Consider the following 18,232-nt stretch of genomic DNA (forward strand, 5'->3'; position numbering starts at 1 on the left):
GGTTCAAGGTCCAGCATTTCCAGTTGCTCAGGATCAGAGGGCTGATTCACACCTTACAACGTCCTTGTGGGGCCCCACATGAAAGGCAGTAATGGATACGAGGGGAACAATGTTAGCCGCATTTGGTCCCCATTGGGGTGAAAGGCAGGGTATAAATGAAGTAAATATGTAAATGAATGTCCTGTGATGTGTTCATGAAGTGGAAGTTACATACTTGGAACTTCTTTGTCAGGTGCTTGCAGGTGAGATTTGCAGCAACTCTCCAGCATGTGGGCAGACGGGCTTAAGCCTCCCCCCTTTGCTGTTTTCCTGAACTGAAAAGGCCTTTGGGAGCCACTGTTTGCCCCACTGAGGAAATTTACTTACAGCCCATTGGTACACATAAGTTGCCTGGTTGTAACAGAGTCAGAATCCCTGTGCACCTGGGAATGAAGTTCCGAGCAATGACTCCGTAATGTGGGAATTGGCTCTGTGCCTTAGCCGGTGCCCAGGTGCTTGGAGCGTGAATCTGCTCCAAGCAGACTTCCTGTAAGGGAGGAGATCTACAGGGCAGGCTTCAGATGCACCCCCCTCCTTCCCCAGCTCTTGAAAACCTGACTGCTCTCGGTGCTGTTTTTCTCTCCACGCATCACCAGGGAATCCCAGTTGCGGGAAGAAGGAATCTCCGTGCTGCTCCTGCTCCCTGCCAGGCACACGCTGTCCTCAGGTGCTGATAGCTGGCTTTGCTGGCAGGGAGCCAAGCAGCATGGAGCAGCCCTTGTGCAGGAGAGCAGCACGGCGGCGTCTGGCACAGCTCCCAGGAACTCCTGGTACAAGCCGTGCCTACAATCCTTACGTGGAGCAGAGGACATCCTGTTAGGTGCCTTTTTGGAAGAGAAGGGGGGCAGTGCCAACCTGGGCGTACCCTCCCTGGTGCCCTCCTGCTTTGCTGGCGCTATTTCTGGTCTCTTTAGGAGCCGCATTGTGTACATGCTGATGTGTTGTGCTTGTTCAAAAGCAGCACGTACACACTGCCAGCATGTGTTATCCTTGGCCCATTTCCTCCCGTGATGCTTGCTTTTTTCTTTTTGTGCATTTCCTAATGCTATAATTCAAACACAAAACCATCCTGGGCTAGAAGATACCTGACCCTTTTAAACGCCAAGCCTCCCACCCAGAGGGTGAAACCAGTGTTTGGCTTATACCACTTCAGGCTGAGGGGGGCACCACTAAATACCCCCTTAGGACAAAACAAAATCCTCCCATGTGGAAAAATAGTGTATCAAGAAGGCTATATTATAGCCCTCTTCTCTGCCATCCTGCTCTTCTGTTTGGAGAGGCATCATACACGGAGGAACATTCAGCCTCCTTGGCAGTCCAGAGTTGCACAGCCCAGATGCTTCCTTTACTGCTTCCATGAGGACTAGACTTTAAAGGCACAGGAATGCAGCCAAGATGTCCTTTAAAATAATAAGTGTTCCCCTCCTCCTTCCTCCTCTTCCGCTGTGTCACATGTTGTGATTTAAAGACATGCAGTTAAATATGCAAGCCGTGTTCACAAGTTACAGTGAACGGATGTACAATCCATGTACACTGAATGCTTGATTTTTCTTTATAGGTGCGTTGGGGTAATTCTCATGCTATGTTTGATGGGTACCCAGCTGAATGTTTGATTCAAACCTCACTATTATCCCGGTACTGGCCTGTGCTTTCAAGTGGACACGTCGGTTCTTTCTTACCAACATGTACCTGTGTGCAGGCAGGGTGTACATATGCTGATCGTAACATGTGAGCACATTTGGCTTAAGTACATCTGACCTAGGGTTGCCAGGTCCCCTTACCCTCCCAGCGAGAGGTGGGGGACCTGGTACTTACCTTGGGGAACCTCCTTGTGCACTCCCAGCAGGTGCAATGATGTCACTTCCGGAAGTGACATCGCCGCAGCTGGTGGGAGCATGCCTGCTGCGTGCTGGCCCAGGAGGGTTTTTTCCCTCTTGGGCCCGTTCCCTGGGCCTCACACTGGCCAGGTGAGCGGTAGTGGTAGGAAGAGGCTGGGAGCAGGGAATTCCCTGCCCCAACTGGGGGACCTGGTAGCCCTAATCTGATCCCCTTGTTGCGTGCCCTCAAACAGCAGTTAAACTTGAGGGAGGATTTAATTTCAGAAGGCATTTTAAAATGAAATGATTGGGGTGGGGGTTGTATACAATTTTTATCATCTTGATTTCTGTTACTTGACAATGATAGTCATATTACTTTGGATTGCAAACTTCCTTGAATGATTCTCTGAATTGGAAAAGCCAATCTAAGACAAGACATCTAAATATTTTTTTTTAATTGTGTGTGATCCAAAAGCAATTCTGCTGTCCTTCATTCAAACAACCTGCAGTGTAATTGTGCTGAACTAATGCCTGGGTTTTCAACTTCCAAGTGCAGCCTAGAATTCTCCCAGAAATACATTTGATCTTCAGACTAGAAAAATCCGTTCCCCTTGAGGAAATGGGGGCTTTGGAGAATCACATCCTCGCTGAGTGTCACCCCTACTCCCCACAAAGCATTCCAAAGCTCCAGAACTTTCCCAAGGCAGACTGGGCAACCCTAGTGTTTGCTCCCTTTTTCTGCTTGCTTGCAGGGCTTTTTCTGTTATGGCCCCACTGCAATGGAACTCGTTATCAAGAGGGGCCCACTTGAGTCTGTTCTTGCATCAGTAGAGGCATTTCTCTCTGAAGATCACAGATACAGTTTGCTGCAGAGTTTGTTTTGTTTTTGTTACTCTGTGATATTTGTGTTTAATAAATGCCATGTCCTTTGCAAAAATGTAGGATATATTAACCTTTAAGAAGTGTGAACACAAACAGTCTCTCTGTCTGTCTCTCTCTCTCTGCAAGAGAAACTAGCGGCTCTGTTTCTTGTTCCATCCTCGGCATTCCTCACACATTGTCAATTGCCAATGGGATGGCAGCATGCAAATGAGGCTTTAGCAATTGGTAGCTGATTGGTTGAGCTGCAACTGAGGTCATGTTTTGTTGTTGTTGTTTTAATCTGGGCCAAAAAGGACATTTTGTCTTTTGAATTTAATTTAGAAAGCAGTGTGTGTGTGTGTGGAGGGGGGAGTGAAGTTTACATGCCACATACGTTCTTCTCACTCACTCAGCTTGGGGGGCAGGCGATGTACTGTTGTGGAAGAAATTATTCTCCTCTTTCCAAAATGCACAAATACAGAGAGAGAGAGAGAGAGAGAGAGAGAGAGAGAGAGAGAGAGAGAGAGAGAGAAATTATACTGTCCTACTGTAAGTGCTACAGTGAAGTCAATATTCACAAATTTAGGGAGACTGAGTAAGTGTAGGGGGTGCAGTATCATCCATGGCCTCTGTTAGTAATACAAATTGTTGTTGTTGTTGTTGTTGTTGTTGTTGTTGTTGTTGTTGCTGAACTTAATGAAAGCTAGTGATGTAGTGATTAGAGTGTTGGGCTAGAATCTGGGGGACTTGGGTTCGAATGCGTACTCTGCCAGGGAAGCTTACTAAGTGATCTTGGGTCAGTCACTCTTGCCCAGCCCAACTGTATCTCACAGGATTGTTGTGAGGATAAAATAGAGGAGGGGGAGAATGTTGTAAATGACTTTGGGTCCATCACTGGGGAGATAAGTGCAGTATGAATGAAGTAAACTATAATAAACTAAATTGAAAAGAACAAAGCTGTTGATCCTACGGTGTTTAAAACAGATTATGTGGTTGCAAAGTTCTATTAATTCATCAACACCTCTGCCCAGCCACCCACACATCTGAGCTGTGATCTCTCAGAAACGTTCAGGCCTAATCCCTTCTGAATTGTTGCTTCCTCTCCTCTCTAGGCTTCTTGAGAGCGCTGATTAGGGAGGGGGGGGGAATTACTCAGTTTGCTATTAAGGCTGACCACCTGGCTTCCACCCCGCCCCCAAACCTTGCACACCCCCATACATGTGACAATACAGGATACAGAATCATCTGAGACCAACCCTAGGCATAAGGTTATGGGAAATTATCTGTTCCCAGGGCTTTCTATGTGATTGGGTGGGTGGATGTGTGTGTGCCATAAGAACATGATAGGGCGAGGTTGTGCCTAAATGGTATAATGTCCCCAATAGCTCATCCCTAGGTTTGCAGTTAATTTAACAACTGGGCCTGCTAGCCTTTGGACCAGGAAGAACGGATAGAGCAAAATGAAGTATACAACATCCACAGTGGTATTCAGCTGAGGTGGGGGCGGGGAGGAAACAGAAGGGATATATCACAAAATATAAATCAGCTAGAGTTCTGACTCTTTTCAGCTCTGATTATTCACTGAAAGAGAAAAAAACATCACCCAATCATTAATACAAACAAAAATGGATATTTATATATAATATACACATGTAGACCCATGTACATATATAAAACATTGCAAACATCTGTAACTCCAAAGGAATATTTTTATGCCAAAAGCATTCCAGTAATTTGTAAGAGGCTTCCATTGTTACCAGGATTATCGAAGTTTACAAAAGGCAGTTATTCATTCTTACAACAAAAGTAGTTTCCCCCCTCTTGAGTATATATACCGTATCTTGCTCAACTCTTCAGAAATTGCTGAAACTTTTGCAGTAATCAGTTCAAGGAGTCTTTTTTTCAGGGAGAATTACATTTTCAACAAGAGGCCTGCTTTTGACTTGGAAAAGAGAGGTTCTCAAACACTCAGTTCTGCCCCCAAAGCAGTTCCTTGGTGCACGTGTGGAAATTCACACAGCCATCATCGAAGGTTGCTCATCAGCTAATTCAGTTCCTTGCCATTGGGCAAGAGGCGGTTACGAAAATTGTGGAGCACTTTGCATTTCTTTGATTGGGCTGCAGTGAATCTGTTTTGGGCTCAGAACTGCAGATGTCTTCTTTTTTAAAGTAAACATTCAGTGCCTGCCCTGAATTCCCTGCTCCAAGTGTTGGGTGAGTGGAGAAAGCCTTCCTTGCAAGAGCTGGAATTTCTTGTATTCAGGGCCGGTTCTCCAGCCAAGTCACTGAAGCAAATGTTTGGGGCAGCACTGTGAGGAAGGTGCAGATGCTCTTCAGGGGCTCTCTTTGCTACTAAGCAACAGTGACACAGAAGGCGATTGGCAACTCCCCCCACCCCTTTTCAGGCACATCCAAGTCAGTGGTGATGTAGGACCAGAAGATCCAATTCTTTACTGACTTCATTTAAACCCTGCTTTTCTCTCCAGTGTGGACGCAAAGTGGCTTCCACTGTTCTCCTCTATTTTATCCTCACAACAACCCTGTGAGGTAGGTTGGGATAAAAATCAATGAGCTTCCATGGAGGATTGCCAACTCCAGATTGGGAAATTCTTGGCGATTTGGGGATGGAGCGTTCAGAAGGCAGGGTTTGGGGAGAGACCAGACCTCAGTGGAGTATAACGCCATGGAATCCAGAGCAGCCATTTTCTCCATGGGAACTGATCCTTGTAATCTAGAGATCAGTTGTAATTCCACGATATCTCCTGGCCCTACCTGGAGGATGGCAGCTCTACATCCATGGCAGAGTGGGTATTTGAACCTGGGTCTCCCAGATCCTTGTTGGACACTTTAATCACTACGGCACACTGAGATGATGGGTGTACTTTGCTGGGGGCAACAGAATCCCTTGAACCAGCCCTGTCTTTTACACCCTTCTTGTTCTGTGGCATTGCGCCAGCTTAATGGTAAAGAGTGCTTTGTTGCCATCTGAATGCATGTTTTGACCCCTACTCTTTTCGCACGATCAGCTCCACTTTCCGCATTGAGTCCAGCAAACAATACTCTTAGCTTTTGCTGTAAACCAGGATTCCAAACCCAGAAATAGACCTGTCTGGACACTGAGATCATCTTTGGAGATCCTTTTCAGTGGCCTGCCACCAGCTGAAGTAGAGTGAGTGGCTCCAAGTGAGGGGACCGTCTCCCTGTAGGCCTTGGGGCTCTCGAGTTCGTTCACATCTGAAGACACTCCATCTCTGTGGACATTCTGCTTAAGATGGTCCGTTTTACAAGGGTCTTTGCTGACTTCCCTGCTGAATACTTAGTTGTGGACTGACTCTGTTTTTAATTATGCTGGTTTGGATAATTTTTGTGTGTCTTGGCAGCATACTTGTAGTTTGAGTGTCCATTTTCTGGTGGGAAGAAAGCGGTGTAATGGATAGTTGAATGAAATATCGACTCAGTGTGCAGCAATGCAGGGAGGGGCGGTGGCTTCGTAGTAGAATACCTGCTTTGCATGCGCAAAGTCCTAGGTTCAGTCCTTGGCATTTCCAGTTAGAAGGCCCATGCAGTAGGTGATGGGAAAGACCTCTGCCTGAGAACCTGGGAAGCTGCTGCAAGCCTGCATGGACGTTGCTGAGCCTGAAGGACCAAGGGTCTAAATCAGTATGAGGCAGTTTCATGAATTCATGTTTGTTCAGTGGTGAAAAGGGCAAGCTGTGTGCTGGAGATTATTAGGAAAGGGATTGAAAATAAATTGGCAAAATCGTAATGCCCCTGTATGGATTTATGGTGAGGCCTCATGCGTACTGCGTGCGGTCCTAGTCCCCATATCTCAAAAAAGATACTGCAGAACAGGGAAAAGTAGAGAAGAGGGCAACCAAGAAGAGATTGGCACACCTTTCCTATGAAGTGAGCCCATTTGAATTCTCCTTTGTTTTTTAAAAGCTGCAGGGAACCCAAATGGGTAAGAGAGTTACATTCTTAATGGACCCCATGTAAGACTACCAGGTCCCCCAGTGGGGACGGGGGATCCCCTGCTCCCTGCCGCCACTCACCTGGCTGGTGGGGGGAAAAGAAGGGGAGCAGGCCTCTCAGGCGTGCTCCCAGCACAGAGCGACCATGTCACTTCCAGGAGTGGCATCATCACGCAAGAGCCAATTTAAAGAATCTCAAAGAATCAGCCCGTTTGGGGCCCAGATTGGCCCAGTGCAAAGCACGGAAGCGCCCCCACTCCCTGTGCAATGACATCACTCCCAAAAGTGATGTTATTGCACCGCGCAAGGAGCACACAGGCACAAAGCGTAGACATGAGGAGTGAAACAAGGTGGGTGCTGGGAGGGTAAGAAGGCCTGGCAACCCTAACACCATGTGAAAATTCCCTGCAACTAAAAAAGGGAAACAGCACATCAGGGGAAAGGTTTCTAGCCCAGCCCTTTGCATGCGACATTGGTTTCCCAACGTGATGCCATGGTTAGAGGGTCTGGCTCGGATCTGGGTGACCCTGGTTCAAAGCCCCACTCTGCCCACTGAAGCTTGCTGGTAATCTTGGGCCAGTCACCCTCTCTCAACCTCACTTATTTTATAGGGTGGTTGTTATGAGCATTTATTTATTTTTATTTACCCAAGTTTCTCCCCAGTGGGGACCCAAAGCAACTTAAATTTTGGTTCTCCCCTCCTCCATTTTATGCTCCCAGCAGCCCTGTGGGGTTGGTTAAGCTAAGAGAGTATGACTGGCCCCAAGCCATCCAGCAAGCTGCCATAGCAGAGGGGGGATTCAAACCTGGTTTTTTCAGATCCCAGACCGACACTCTAACCCCTACACCAGGATAAAATGGAGTAGAGGAGAACAATGTTGTAAGCTACTTTAGGTCCCCAATGGGGAAAATAGTATAAACGTCTAAATAAAAAAGATCTATAGGGAACAATTAATATAAGGCAGCATTCCAAAAAAATAACTCCTCCCCTGCTGCACAAAGTGGCAAACTCTGTCCTACCACTTCAGCACTCTGCCACCACTTTCTGCTGCACGAGTAGACCAGGCCCTAGATTGGAAAGTTCAAATTTCTATTCAAGAATGTGGCTCATGTTGGTGACCAATTGCTACTCTCAAGTGTAACCAACCACACAGGGTTGTCATGAAGTTACAGTGCAGTAACTTTTTGCCAGAAGGCCAGAATAAAGTTGCATAAATACATGTGCTCTGGTGCTACCTATCCTTTGGAGCCGGGGAGGGAGGGTGAATGGATGGCACTGCTCTGACAATTAGGTTTTTCTCACCTGCCACAGAAAAGCCCATGCTGATAACTTTGCTAGTAGGAGGGGTGAAATAGTGGGGTTTTAAGGCCATAGAAAGGACACCATGGGAATCCCAGGTCAGGGGGGGGGGGTGAATCGTGTATGTGTGCTTGCGATGAAACTTCTCCCCAGCCCCCTTATCGCCTCTGCGCCTTCCAGATAACGTAAAGCGAAGCCCTCTCGTTCAGTCTTTGCATTTCTGCAAGGGAGAGAGGTGATGGAAATGAGGCTGTATGAAGCACGAAGGTGAGCTGAGGAATCTTTAGTGCAGGGGGTGGCAGGTGAAGAAGAGGGATTGCATGAACCTTTAATGCTGTATAAAATTAAGTGTTTTCTTCTTTTTTTCTCTTTCACCTCTCCTGCTGCAAAGGTGGCCGGATGGGAAACGTAAAAGAAAAAGCAGCCAATGTTCGGTGAAAAGCAGTATGTCAGGTAAGTACTTTTATTTTTACAATTGTACAGTGCCCTACTCTTTCTGATTTTCCTGCTTTCACTCCTCCTTAACCCTAGAGGTCATTGTGGCATCACTGGCATACTGAAGAAGCAACCCCATGCTTGTTGATACTTGACAGTTTGATTTCCTGCCTTTTCCCCAAAGGCACCATTCATACAATAGGAAATGCTACTCAAAGAGACTCATACACCCTGTAGAGGGTCAAATCCTCCAAGGGGGTAAGTGAGTTTCACATATCAGTTGGTCTTCAGCAATGTCACCTAGTCGCAAATTAGATGCTGACATGGAGGAGGAAGGTGTACTCCAAGCATACACAGTTTATGGCCCTTTCGAGAAGTGCTGTGGACTGTCAGAATTCGATCCCCTGTGTTTGCAAACAAGGAAGTTCGTTGCTCTTGGTAGTTTATCTTTCATGGCTGGTTGGCTGCACTGTGATGTGGGGTTTAGAATGTTAGTCAAGGATCTGGGAAGGCTAAGTACAGATGCCCACTCTGCCATGGAAGCTCACTGGGTGACCTTGAGTCCATGACTCTCTTTCAGTCTAACCTACCTCATTGAGTTGTTGTGAGGATAAAGTGGCGTTGAGAGTGATGTCAGCTGCTTCAGGTCCAGGTTGGGGAAAAAAGTGGGGTATAAATACCTAAATACATGTGCGACATCACAAGTCTGTGTTGGCCTGAAATGGCTGTTGCCAGGTATACAGAACAGAGTTTCATAGAATATATCTATTAAGTGCATTTTGATCTTATCCTTCTTGCAAGGAGCTCAGGGCAATGTACATAATCTCCTATTTTATCCTCACAGCAACCCTGTGAGGTAGAAGAGGCTGTGAGGGTGTCACTGGCCCAGGGTCCACCTAGTAGATTTCAGGGCATAGGCCATTTTCACATATCTTTAAAAGGCTGCCTGCTTCCTCGTGCGATTTTTCATGCCATCTGTGATGATGGGGCTTTTGTGGCTGCGTGCCTCCAATTTGTAAATGGATGGCATCAAAAATCGCGTGTGAAAATGGCCATAGTGGGGGATTGTAGCCCAATGTCCCAGGCAAAAAGAGAGGAGGGTATCCCCATTTCCTTCTATCAACATTTGTGTGGCTTCTGCTTGGCAAATGGCAGCTTTCGGTAGATAAAAGACAGTAGATAAGGCCTACTCTTGACCTTAGTGCTAGATCCACTAAATCTTTTTACTGTAGAATCTTGGGACCAAGAGTTCCTCTTTTCCAATTCCTTAGCTTCACAGATCTGGAGCCATCCATCCACCCACTAGCTGCCCACCCCCTCCTATTCGATCAAGACTAAAAGAAGTCCTAAACGGAGAGCAGATCCACAGCTGGCATGTACTTGCAGGCCCACATTCTGCCAGGCCAGCAAAAACTCATGCGTGTTCCAGGCATCCTGATACGGGGATGGGGTGGCTTTCCCAACCCCTCAAATTTAGCTTTGAATCAGACCTTCATAGGGAGAGACAAGTCTGTGCATCTAGACTTTGCAAAAGGAATGTTTACAGAGGCAGAGCATCATTACATTTGACATTTTTTCTCTGAAGTTCCTGAATAATTTCTGTACCTCAAGAGGACAAAAAAGATTTTCTGCAGTGGAGGGGGAAAAAACTGCCTTAACCTAAAGAAGCTATCATCAAAATACTAGAATAGTGAAATAACAGGATATCCTTCAGAAATCTATCTGTCGTGATCCCGCTGAGGTTCTTTTGATCCTTTCCGCTGGCCAGGCGAAGGAGGTCACGGGGCAGCTCAGGATATCGGTTCTCAAACGGCCAGATCTGCAGGCGGAAGATAAACCAGTAAAGGGCGTGGCATCCTTCTGGGGGATTCAAGAGGTGAAGCCACAGTGGGCCAAAGCACAGTGAGGGGGTGGGGAGGGACGCATGTGAACACCAGGCCAGATCTTTTTCCGTGAGGACTTCCCCCCCCCCCGTTCTTCCTTCCCTGCCTACCAACCTACTCCATTCTCTCCAAATCAAAACCTCTTCATTCTTTCCAGTCAGAAAGACCAATAGCTCTTCCAAAATTCTCTTTAGTTACTGAGCTTTTGACAGACAAAATGACACTTTTAAGAAATGACTATATAGCCCCAAGGGTCTAGACACTTGATCTTGAGTAGAGAGGAAAGAGGAGAGATTCTGAAGAAGAAACAATTGAATCAGGAACTGGATTTCAGGCAATTAATGGTCTAATTTAACCTCTCCATAAAGACTGCCACCCATATGTGATTTTTATGGTTTGTGACTTTTCTATGGATTTAGGGAGTTCTTTGTGGAAATTTTTAAAAAAATAATATTAGATATGGGATTTTGCTGTATTTTCATACAAGAAACAGAACCCCAGAAAACAAGAGTAGATTATGCATCAGAGGTGAATCATGGATGTTCTACTTGCCACTTTGAATTAAAAGATATATCTATTGTTCTTGTAATCCACAATGCGATCAGCCTCACATCACTTTGATTTAGTGGCTGCCAGATGGAAAATTTCCCTTAGTGCAGTAGAATTTTAACACAGATCTTGATGAAAAGGAAGGCAGGGAGAACAAATTGCATGGGAGATAGAGTCTGAGTGTCTACCCTGCAAACCTGTATTGGATTTATACTAGTCTTAACTGTCACGGCTTTCCCTGAGGAATTCTGATTTCAGATCTCTAGACATGCAGCTCCTCCCAAATACACACACAGAACTGTTTCCCCAGGTTTGTCTAGAAAGAGGGAATCACTGTTGACTAGGTAGGACCCGCTCCAGTGTTTAGAGCCCTGGGAAAAATTATCTCCCATATTCCCCATCCCCCCACCCATAGATGCATGTGCGCACCCTCTTCCTCCCTTCTGGAAAAGTACAGAGCAGGACTCCCTTGTGCTCCCTCAACAGAGCTTAAAGGTGGGCAAGAAGAGCTAAGCCTCCCTTGGATCTTTGTGTGGGTTTCTTCTCCCAACCAGACATGGGAGACTGCTCCAAAGACTTCTGCAGGCCTCTCTGGGGCACTCTCCCATTTCCAGCTGGGTGTGGCACCCAGGAGAGGAACCAAGTGGATTTTGAAGGGAGAGCAAGATGTCTCACCATCAGTCAAGACGCCAGGGCTGCATACCAAACAAGCTCATAAAATCTTCCCCCACAGCATCTTTTCCAACTGGAAATAGGAGATTGTCCCAAAGACATTTCAGGGGACCTTTGGCAGGATCTCCTGTTTCCAGCTGGGAAGGGCACTCAGGGTGCATGCTCCTTCAAATCCCCACCTGGAGCTACAGCCTCAAGTCTCAGCAGTCAAAGTTTGGTGGTGGGGCACTTCTGGAGCCCAGCAGCTGCCCAGTCATATGGACCCCTTTGATAGCAGCCCTGAAACCAGGGAGAGGAAAAGATATATTTGTGCTGTCCGTAACAAAGGCACTTCCCGACAGGACTCACTGCTCCAAAGAGTCTAGCTTCTCCAGTTGTGTGTTACCTTTACATATATGCTGCTGCTTCTCAGAAATGATGGGTTTGGATTTTTGAAAAATAACTCTGAATAAGTAGTGTTGCACCCTTGCTTATTTAATCTGTGGCTTAAGAAACAAAGTTTGCTCTGCAGAAGCAGAACCTTGAGAGAATGAGAGGGTAACCTGGGGCTGCTGTGCAAGATCCAAATCAAACCTATTCCGCCCCCCCTAATAAACAAACAAACAAACAAACAAAGAAATAAATAAATAAATAAATAAAGTTACTGAGATACAGTAAACATCATATATTGAGGCTTCTTTAAAAGTCCCTAAAATGAAAATTAAAAGAGGAGTTGTAGTGGATTCTTCTGTGCCTGGTGAATGAGCCCAGCTTCCTTTTACCTTCTCTGTGTAGTTAACAAGCATATGAAGCAATTATTCAAATGCCAGTCCCCTCTCCCCCATGCTTCAGACAGGTTGTTTGCCTTTGTTTTTGTTTTAATTCTTTAAAGAATCACATGTACCTTTATTCAATTAAATGTTCATTCGTCATAATTGTTTTTAAACATCATCAGTGTTTTTAAGAGTTACAAAACTGCTCCAGAGATGGTGGTGGGTGGGTTCATAAAACCACAGGTATAAACCAAATCAGCATGTGTGTATACTACTTTATAGCCTTTTAGGGCACACCTGTACTCAAAAAGATAAGCAGAACTGCACATTACCTTGCTTACCCTCATCCCACGTGTTTACCCGGCACAATGAGATAGATGTGTGTTTCTCTTGATGCTGCATTGAAGGGAGGGGTGATCTGGTGCCAAATGACCATGGCTTAGTTCACACGCAAAACTAAACCTTGGTTTGGTGTTACACGAATGAGCCTCTCCAATCCTACCTTGGCATGTTTTGTTTCCTTCCTTTCTTGGCAAACCATGGTTTGCTACTACATCAGAACAATGGCATGTATCCAGTCACACAGTTCCTAGAATGGAAAAGTGTTTTCATTTGCAGAAGAGGGGCCAGAGATTTCAGCTAATATCCCCCCCCCCACACACACACACACACTGCAGGCCTTGTCTTTGTTCCTTATGTTGTTCCCGAGGGTCCACTGACACCCCCAGAACAAAATTGTGGCGGGGGGGGGCCTCTGGGCTGCAACAGGAGGGGAAATGGAAAACTCTCACTCTGCAGAGTCTGCAGATGGATGAACACATACCCACCAGTGTGTTGTACTTGCCCTTGAAAACATTATTGGAAACCATGATCAAACCAATTCCTTATGATGGATTCTGGTTCTCTGTGGCTGCTGGGGGACTTTCCCCCCACAGCTGAAATTGAGTGGAAATGGGTCATCAAGGCTGCTCTACCATAGGCAGAGGGGAAAGAGAGAGAGTTTCACAGGGAGAGCCTGCCCTCTGTCTTCTCTTCAACAGTTTTGATTTGGCTGAAGTGTCACAGTCTGCCATGTGGGTGATGACATTGTTCAGTTTGCTATTTAGTGTTTGTGGGCTTGAAAGGTGGTTCTGCTGTTGTCGGTCCAGCTTGGGAAGGCTAGGATGATCCCCCTTGGAAGAGCTATTTCAAGAAACTTGACTATGTACCTCCTCGTCTAGAATCTGAAGTGCCCTTCAAGTGTCATGGGGGGGATGCTTGATTTCCTTTTCTGAAAGAGATCATTTAACCCAAATACTGCTCATTCTCTTATTATAACTGTAATAACCTTTTGTTAAGTTGTAAAACTTGTTACGGAGCCAGTGTGATGTAGTGGCTAGGATCTGGGAGACCTAGCCTTGAATCCCTAGCTTGCTGGTGACCTTGGGCCAGGCACACACTCTCAGCCTAACCTACCTACCAGGGCAGTTGTTAGGGTAAAAGAGAGGAGAGGTGAACAATGTAAGACACTTTGGACTAAAGGAAGCAAACAAAAAATAGAGCAAAGTGTCACCCATTTTGCCTCTCTTCCCTTTGTGAATTTAATATATAATTAAATTTAATTTATTTAATTAATTATATACTTTAATTATATAATTAAGTATAAATATATACAAGTTATATAAATACACATTTAAACATTAAATAGCATATAAATAATTTAAAATTTCTCCTTCTGCTTGGTGTATAGTGTAATATGTAACATAGGTGACATGTGGGCTCATTGTGGAACTCACATGCGCACTGTGAGTGTATGTTCCATGCTAACGTTACAATGTGCATGTGATGGGAAGTGCATGGTTCCACCACATGTTAAGGATAGCCAGTTCAATGTCTGTGTAAACTGGTTGACTTTCTCACTTGGAAACTGAGCAGGAAAGGTGTAAGTTACTAGCTTTTTTGAGCGTCAAAAGAGACAGTGTAAATTGGTCAAATGTGGCTGCAAATTGTGTGGTCTCTCAGTGGGGGAGAGGGGTCGGCACTGCACCCTGATGCTTTTCCTTCTTATCCAGATGCTGGCTGTCTAGCTGGCAGAGGAGGAGGGGAAAGGGAGGCCTTCTCATCTTCTGCCCCTACCCCAAACCAAAGGATTTTCATTTTGCAAACAGCTGTGCTCCAGATGGTCGGAAGATCCAGTACCTCCCATGATTGCCTGCCTGTCTGCCTCCCTCTGGAAAATTGTGTCAACTCTTTGAGACCCTTTATATGCATGTGGGAGGGAGGGTGTACATCCACATATATGTAGTGCTCACACATATGAATTTTTCCCGGAGTACATTAATTAGGAAGCTGTAATTGGAAGTAAATTCCCAGTGAGTATTAAATCTTCCAAAAAGAGACAGGGGGTGTATTGATTGATTGATTGATTGATTGATTGATCGATCGATCGATCGATCGATTGATTGATTGATTGATTGATTAGATTTTTTTTTAGCCTGCCCTCCCGGCAGGCAGGCTTAAGGCGGAGTACAACATTTCAATTTACATAAATAACAGTTAAAAACAGAGAAAACAGTATACAAATAACATTAAAACAACTTTATACAATACAGCTTCTCTTCAGATGGCGACAATAAAATACTGCTTTTCAAGCTCTGGCTCATATGCAGGGTGGTGGACAGATCTTTAGTGTAGCCAGTGGGGGCCCAACCTAGCCTGCACTATATGCCTGGCAGAACATCTCTGTCTTACAGGCCCGGCGGAAAGATAATAAATCCCGCCAGGCCCTGGTTTCCTCAGACAGAGAGTTCCACCAGGTCGGTGCCAGGACCGAAAAGATGCTGGCTCTGGTCGAGGTCAGGCGGGCCTCCCTTGGGCCAGGGACCACCAACAGTTGTTTATTTGTTGAACGAAGCATCCTCTGAGGTACATATGGGGAGAGGCGGTCCTGCAGATATGCTGGGCCCAGGCCGCATAGGGGCTTTATAGGTCAACACCAAAACCTTGAACCGGACCCGGTACTCAACTGGTAACCAGTGCAGCTGGCGTAGTATAGGTGTTATATGTTCCTTAATTGGGACCCTTGCAATTACTCGTGCAGCTGCATTTTGGACCAGCTGTAGCCTCCGGATCAGGCCCAAGGGAAGCCCTGCGTAGAGCACAAGTTGCAGTAGTCTAATCTAGAGGTGACCGTTACTTGGATCACTGCAGTTAAGTCATGGGTTGATAGGTAGGGGACAAACTGCCGGGCCTGTCAAAGAGCGGAACTACAAGTGACAAAAGGCACAGATTGGACACTTGTCAGCTTCCCTCAAGTTTTGATGGGAAATGTAGGCATCCTAGTCTTGAAGCTTCGCTCTCTGATTGCTGTCCAATGGACTTTTCAACTGTCACTTGTCCAACATTCCGCAAAGCTGCCTACATTTCCCATCAAAACTTGAGGGAAGCTGACAAGTGTCCAGTCTGTGCCTTTTGTCACTTGTAGTTCCGCTCTTAGATAGAAAAATGAAGACCGGGCAACCGCTGTCACCTGTGCCTCCATAGTCAGAGAGGCATCCAGGATCACCCCCAGGCTCCTAACTCTCAAAACCGGCGCAAGCCAGAGTCCCATGCCCATGGCCCCCAGACCCACATGCAGGATCTCCATCTTTGTGGGATTTAATTTCAACCGACTCTGCTTCAACCATCCAGTCACAGCTTCGAAGGCACACTCCAAGACATCTGGGGCAGTGTCGAGCCGGCCATCCATCATCAGATATAGTTGGGTGTCAACAGCATATTGATGACACCCAAGTCCAAAACTCCGCACCAGCCGGGTGAGGGGGGCACATATAAACATTAAACAGTAATGGGGAGAGTATTGCCCCCTGAGGGACACTTCACACCAGTGGGTGGCAGGATGACAATTTCTCCCCAAGTGCCACCCTCTGTCCCCGACCGTGGAAAAAAGAAACAAGCCACTGTAAGGCAGTCCCTCGTATCCCCACATCGGCAAGGTGATGGGTCAATAGATTGTAATCAACCATATCGAATGCTGCTGACAAATCCAGTAGTATCAGCAGTGCCGATCCACCGCGATCCAGCTTCCTGCGGAGATCATCCGTGAGGGCTACCAGCAACGTCTCCATCCCATGTCCCAGGCGGCAGCCAGACTGGAAGGGATCTAGGGATGAGGAATCATTTAGGAAACCCTGTAGCTGCTCCACCACCGCCCGCTCAATCACCTTACCCAGAAACAGGAGGTTTGAAACTGGGCAGTAAATGACCGGGTCAGTGGGGTCCAAAGATGGCTTCTTCAAGAGAGGCCTAACCATGGCTTCCTTCAAGGCTTTGGGAAAAATCCTGAAGCTCAAGGACATGTTGACAATGGCCTCCAGGGCAGTCTGTAGCCCATCTTCACTGGCCTTCACCAGCCATGATGGGCATGGATCCAAGGAGCACATGGTAGGTCTCACTGCTCACAGGATCCTTTCAATCTCATCCCCGGAGAGTGGGTTGAAATGATCTAATATCATCCTAGTAGACGGCCAAGGGGCCTCTAGTTCATGTACTGTGTCAATTGTGACCGGCAAGTCACAGCGAAGAGACAAGATTTTATCAGCAAAAAAGCTCCCAAAAGCCTCACAGCTAATATCTGAATTCAAAATTTAACGGTCTCCCCCTGATAGGGAGACCAATGACCGAACCACATTAAACAATTTTGCTGGGCGTGAGCTAGCTGATGTAATGGAAGCTGCGTAGAAATCTTTCTTCGCAGCCTTCACCACCATCTCATAGGCTTTCATAAACGTCCTATAAGATTATCTTGCTTCTTTGTCACGAGATTGCCGCCACCCTTGCTCAAGCCGCCTCAGCTCCCACTTCATCCATCATAGCTCCTCTGTATGCGGGGGCGAAGAGGGCGACGGGGCGATTTTGTTGATGGCTTTGGAAAGACAGACCTGCCAGACTTCCACCAGCTCATCCAATGAACCACCAGGGAGTATCGGATCCCACAGAGCATTCTGGAAACCAATTGGATCCATAAGTCTCCACAGGCGAGCATAAATAAGCTCACCGCCCTTGCAGGGTGGGGGCGGCATATCCAGGTGAGCCTTCAGAACCAAGTGGTCTGACCATGGCACCAGTTCAACTGCTTCCAGATCCACATTTATCCCCACCCCGAAGATCAGAGCCAGTTTGGTGTAGTGGTTAAAAGTGCGGGACTCTAATCTGGAGAGCCAGGTTTGATTCCCCACTCCTCGAAGCCAGCTGGGTGACCTTGGGCTAGTCACAGTTCTCTGGAGCTGTCTCAGCCCCACCCACCTCACAGGGTGTTTTGTTGTGGGATAATAATAGCATACTTTGTAAACCACTCTAAGTGGGCATTAAGTTGTCCTGAAGGGCGGTATATAAATTGAATGTTATTATAATATTATTATTATCAGATCCAGTGTGTGGCCTGCTTGATGCATGGGGGTCAAAACAATCTAGGAGAGTCCCAGTGTGGTCATGGAGGATTCCAGATCCACAGTCCGAGTAGAAGCAGCAGCAGCAGCATGGACGTTGAAGTCTCCCAGCACTATCAGTCTCGAATGCTCCAAGGCCCACCCCGCTTCCGCCTCCAATAGGCGTGACAGGGTATCTGCTGTTTGCTAGGCGGTCGGTACATCACACAAATAGCCAAACTCTCTTCGGCACTCCACACTAGGCCCACACAATCAATACTAGAGATCTCCGGAGCAGGGAGCGGTCTGAAGGAGAAAGACTCTCGGACAAGGATTGCCCCCCTCCCCCACGCCCGGCCACCCATTCAGGACTGATGGAGGACTGAAAACCTGGGGGGGATCAGTTCTTTCAAGGTGACTGTTTCACCCTCCCTTACCCAGGTCTCAGTCACGTGCACTAGGTCCATATCATTCGCTGCAAAATAATCATGCAGCGTTCTAGTTTTATTATTTATGGACCCAATATTGCACAACATCAGTGTCGAAGG

At 46.6% G+C, this 18,232-nt stretch overlaps 1 protein-coding gene across 1 annotated transcript in view; it reads left to right on the forward strand.

Moving 5' to 3' along the window:
• Positions 1–18,232, forward strand: part of THRA (thyroid hormone receptor alpha) — a 132,472-nt gene that overhangs the window by 91,895 nt on the left and 22,345 nt on the right. The window contains exon 3 of the mRNA XM_054993631.1: positions 8,380–8,441. Within this exon, the coding sequence (XP_054849606.1) occupies positions 8,380–8,441 (62 nt within the window). The remainder of the gene's footprint in view (positions 1–8,379; positions 8,442–18,232) is intronic.

This window comes from Eublepharis macularius, chromosome 12 (genome assembly GCF_028583425.1).
Source record: "Eublepharis macularius isolate TG4126 chromosome 12, MPM_Emac_v1.0, whole genome shotgun sequence".
NCBI lineage: Eukaryota > Metazoa > Chordata > Lepidosauria > Squamata > Eublepharidae > Eublepharis > Eublepharis macularius.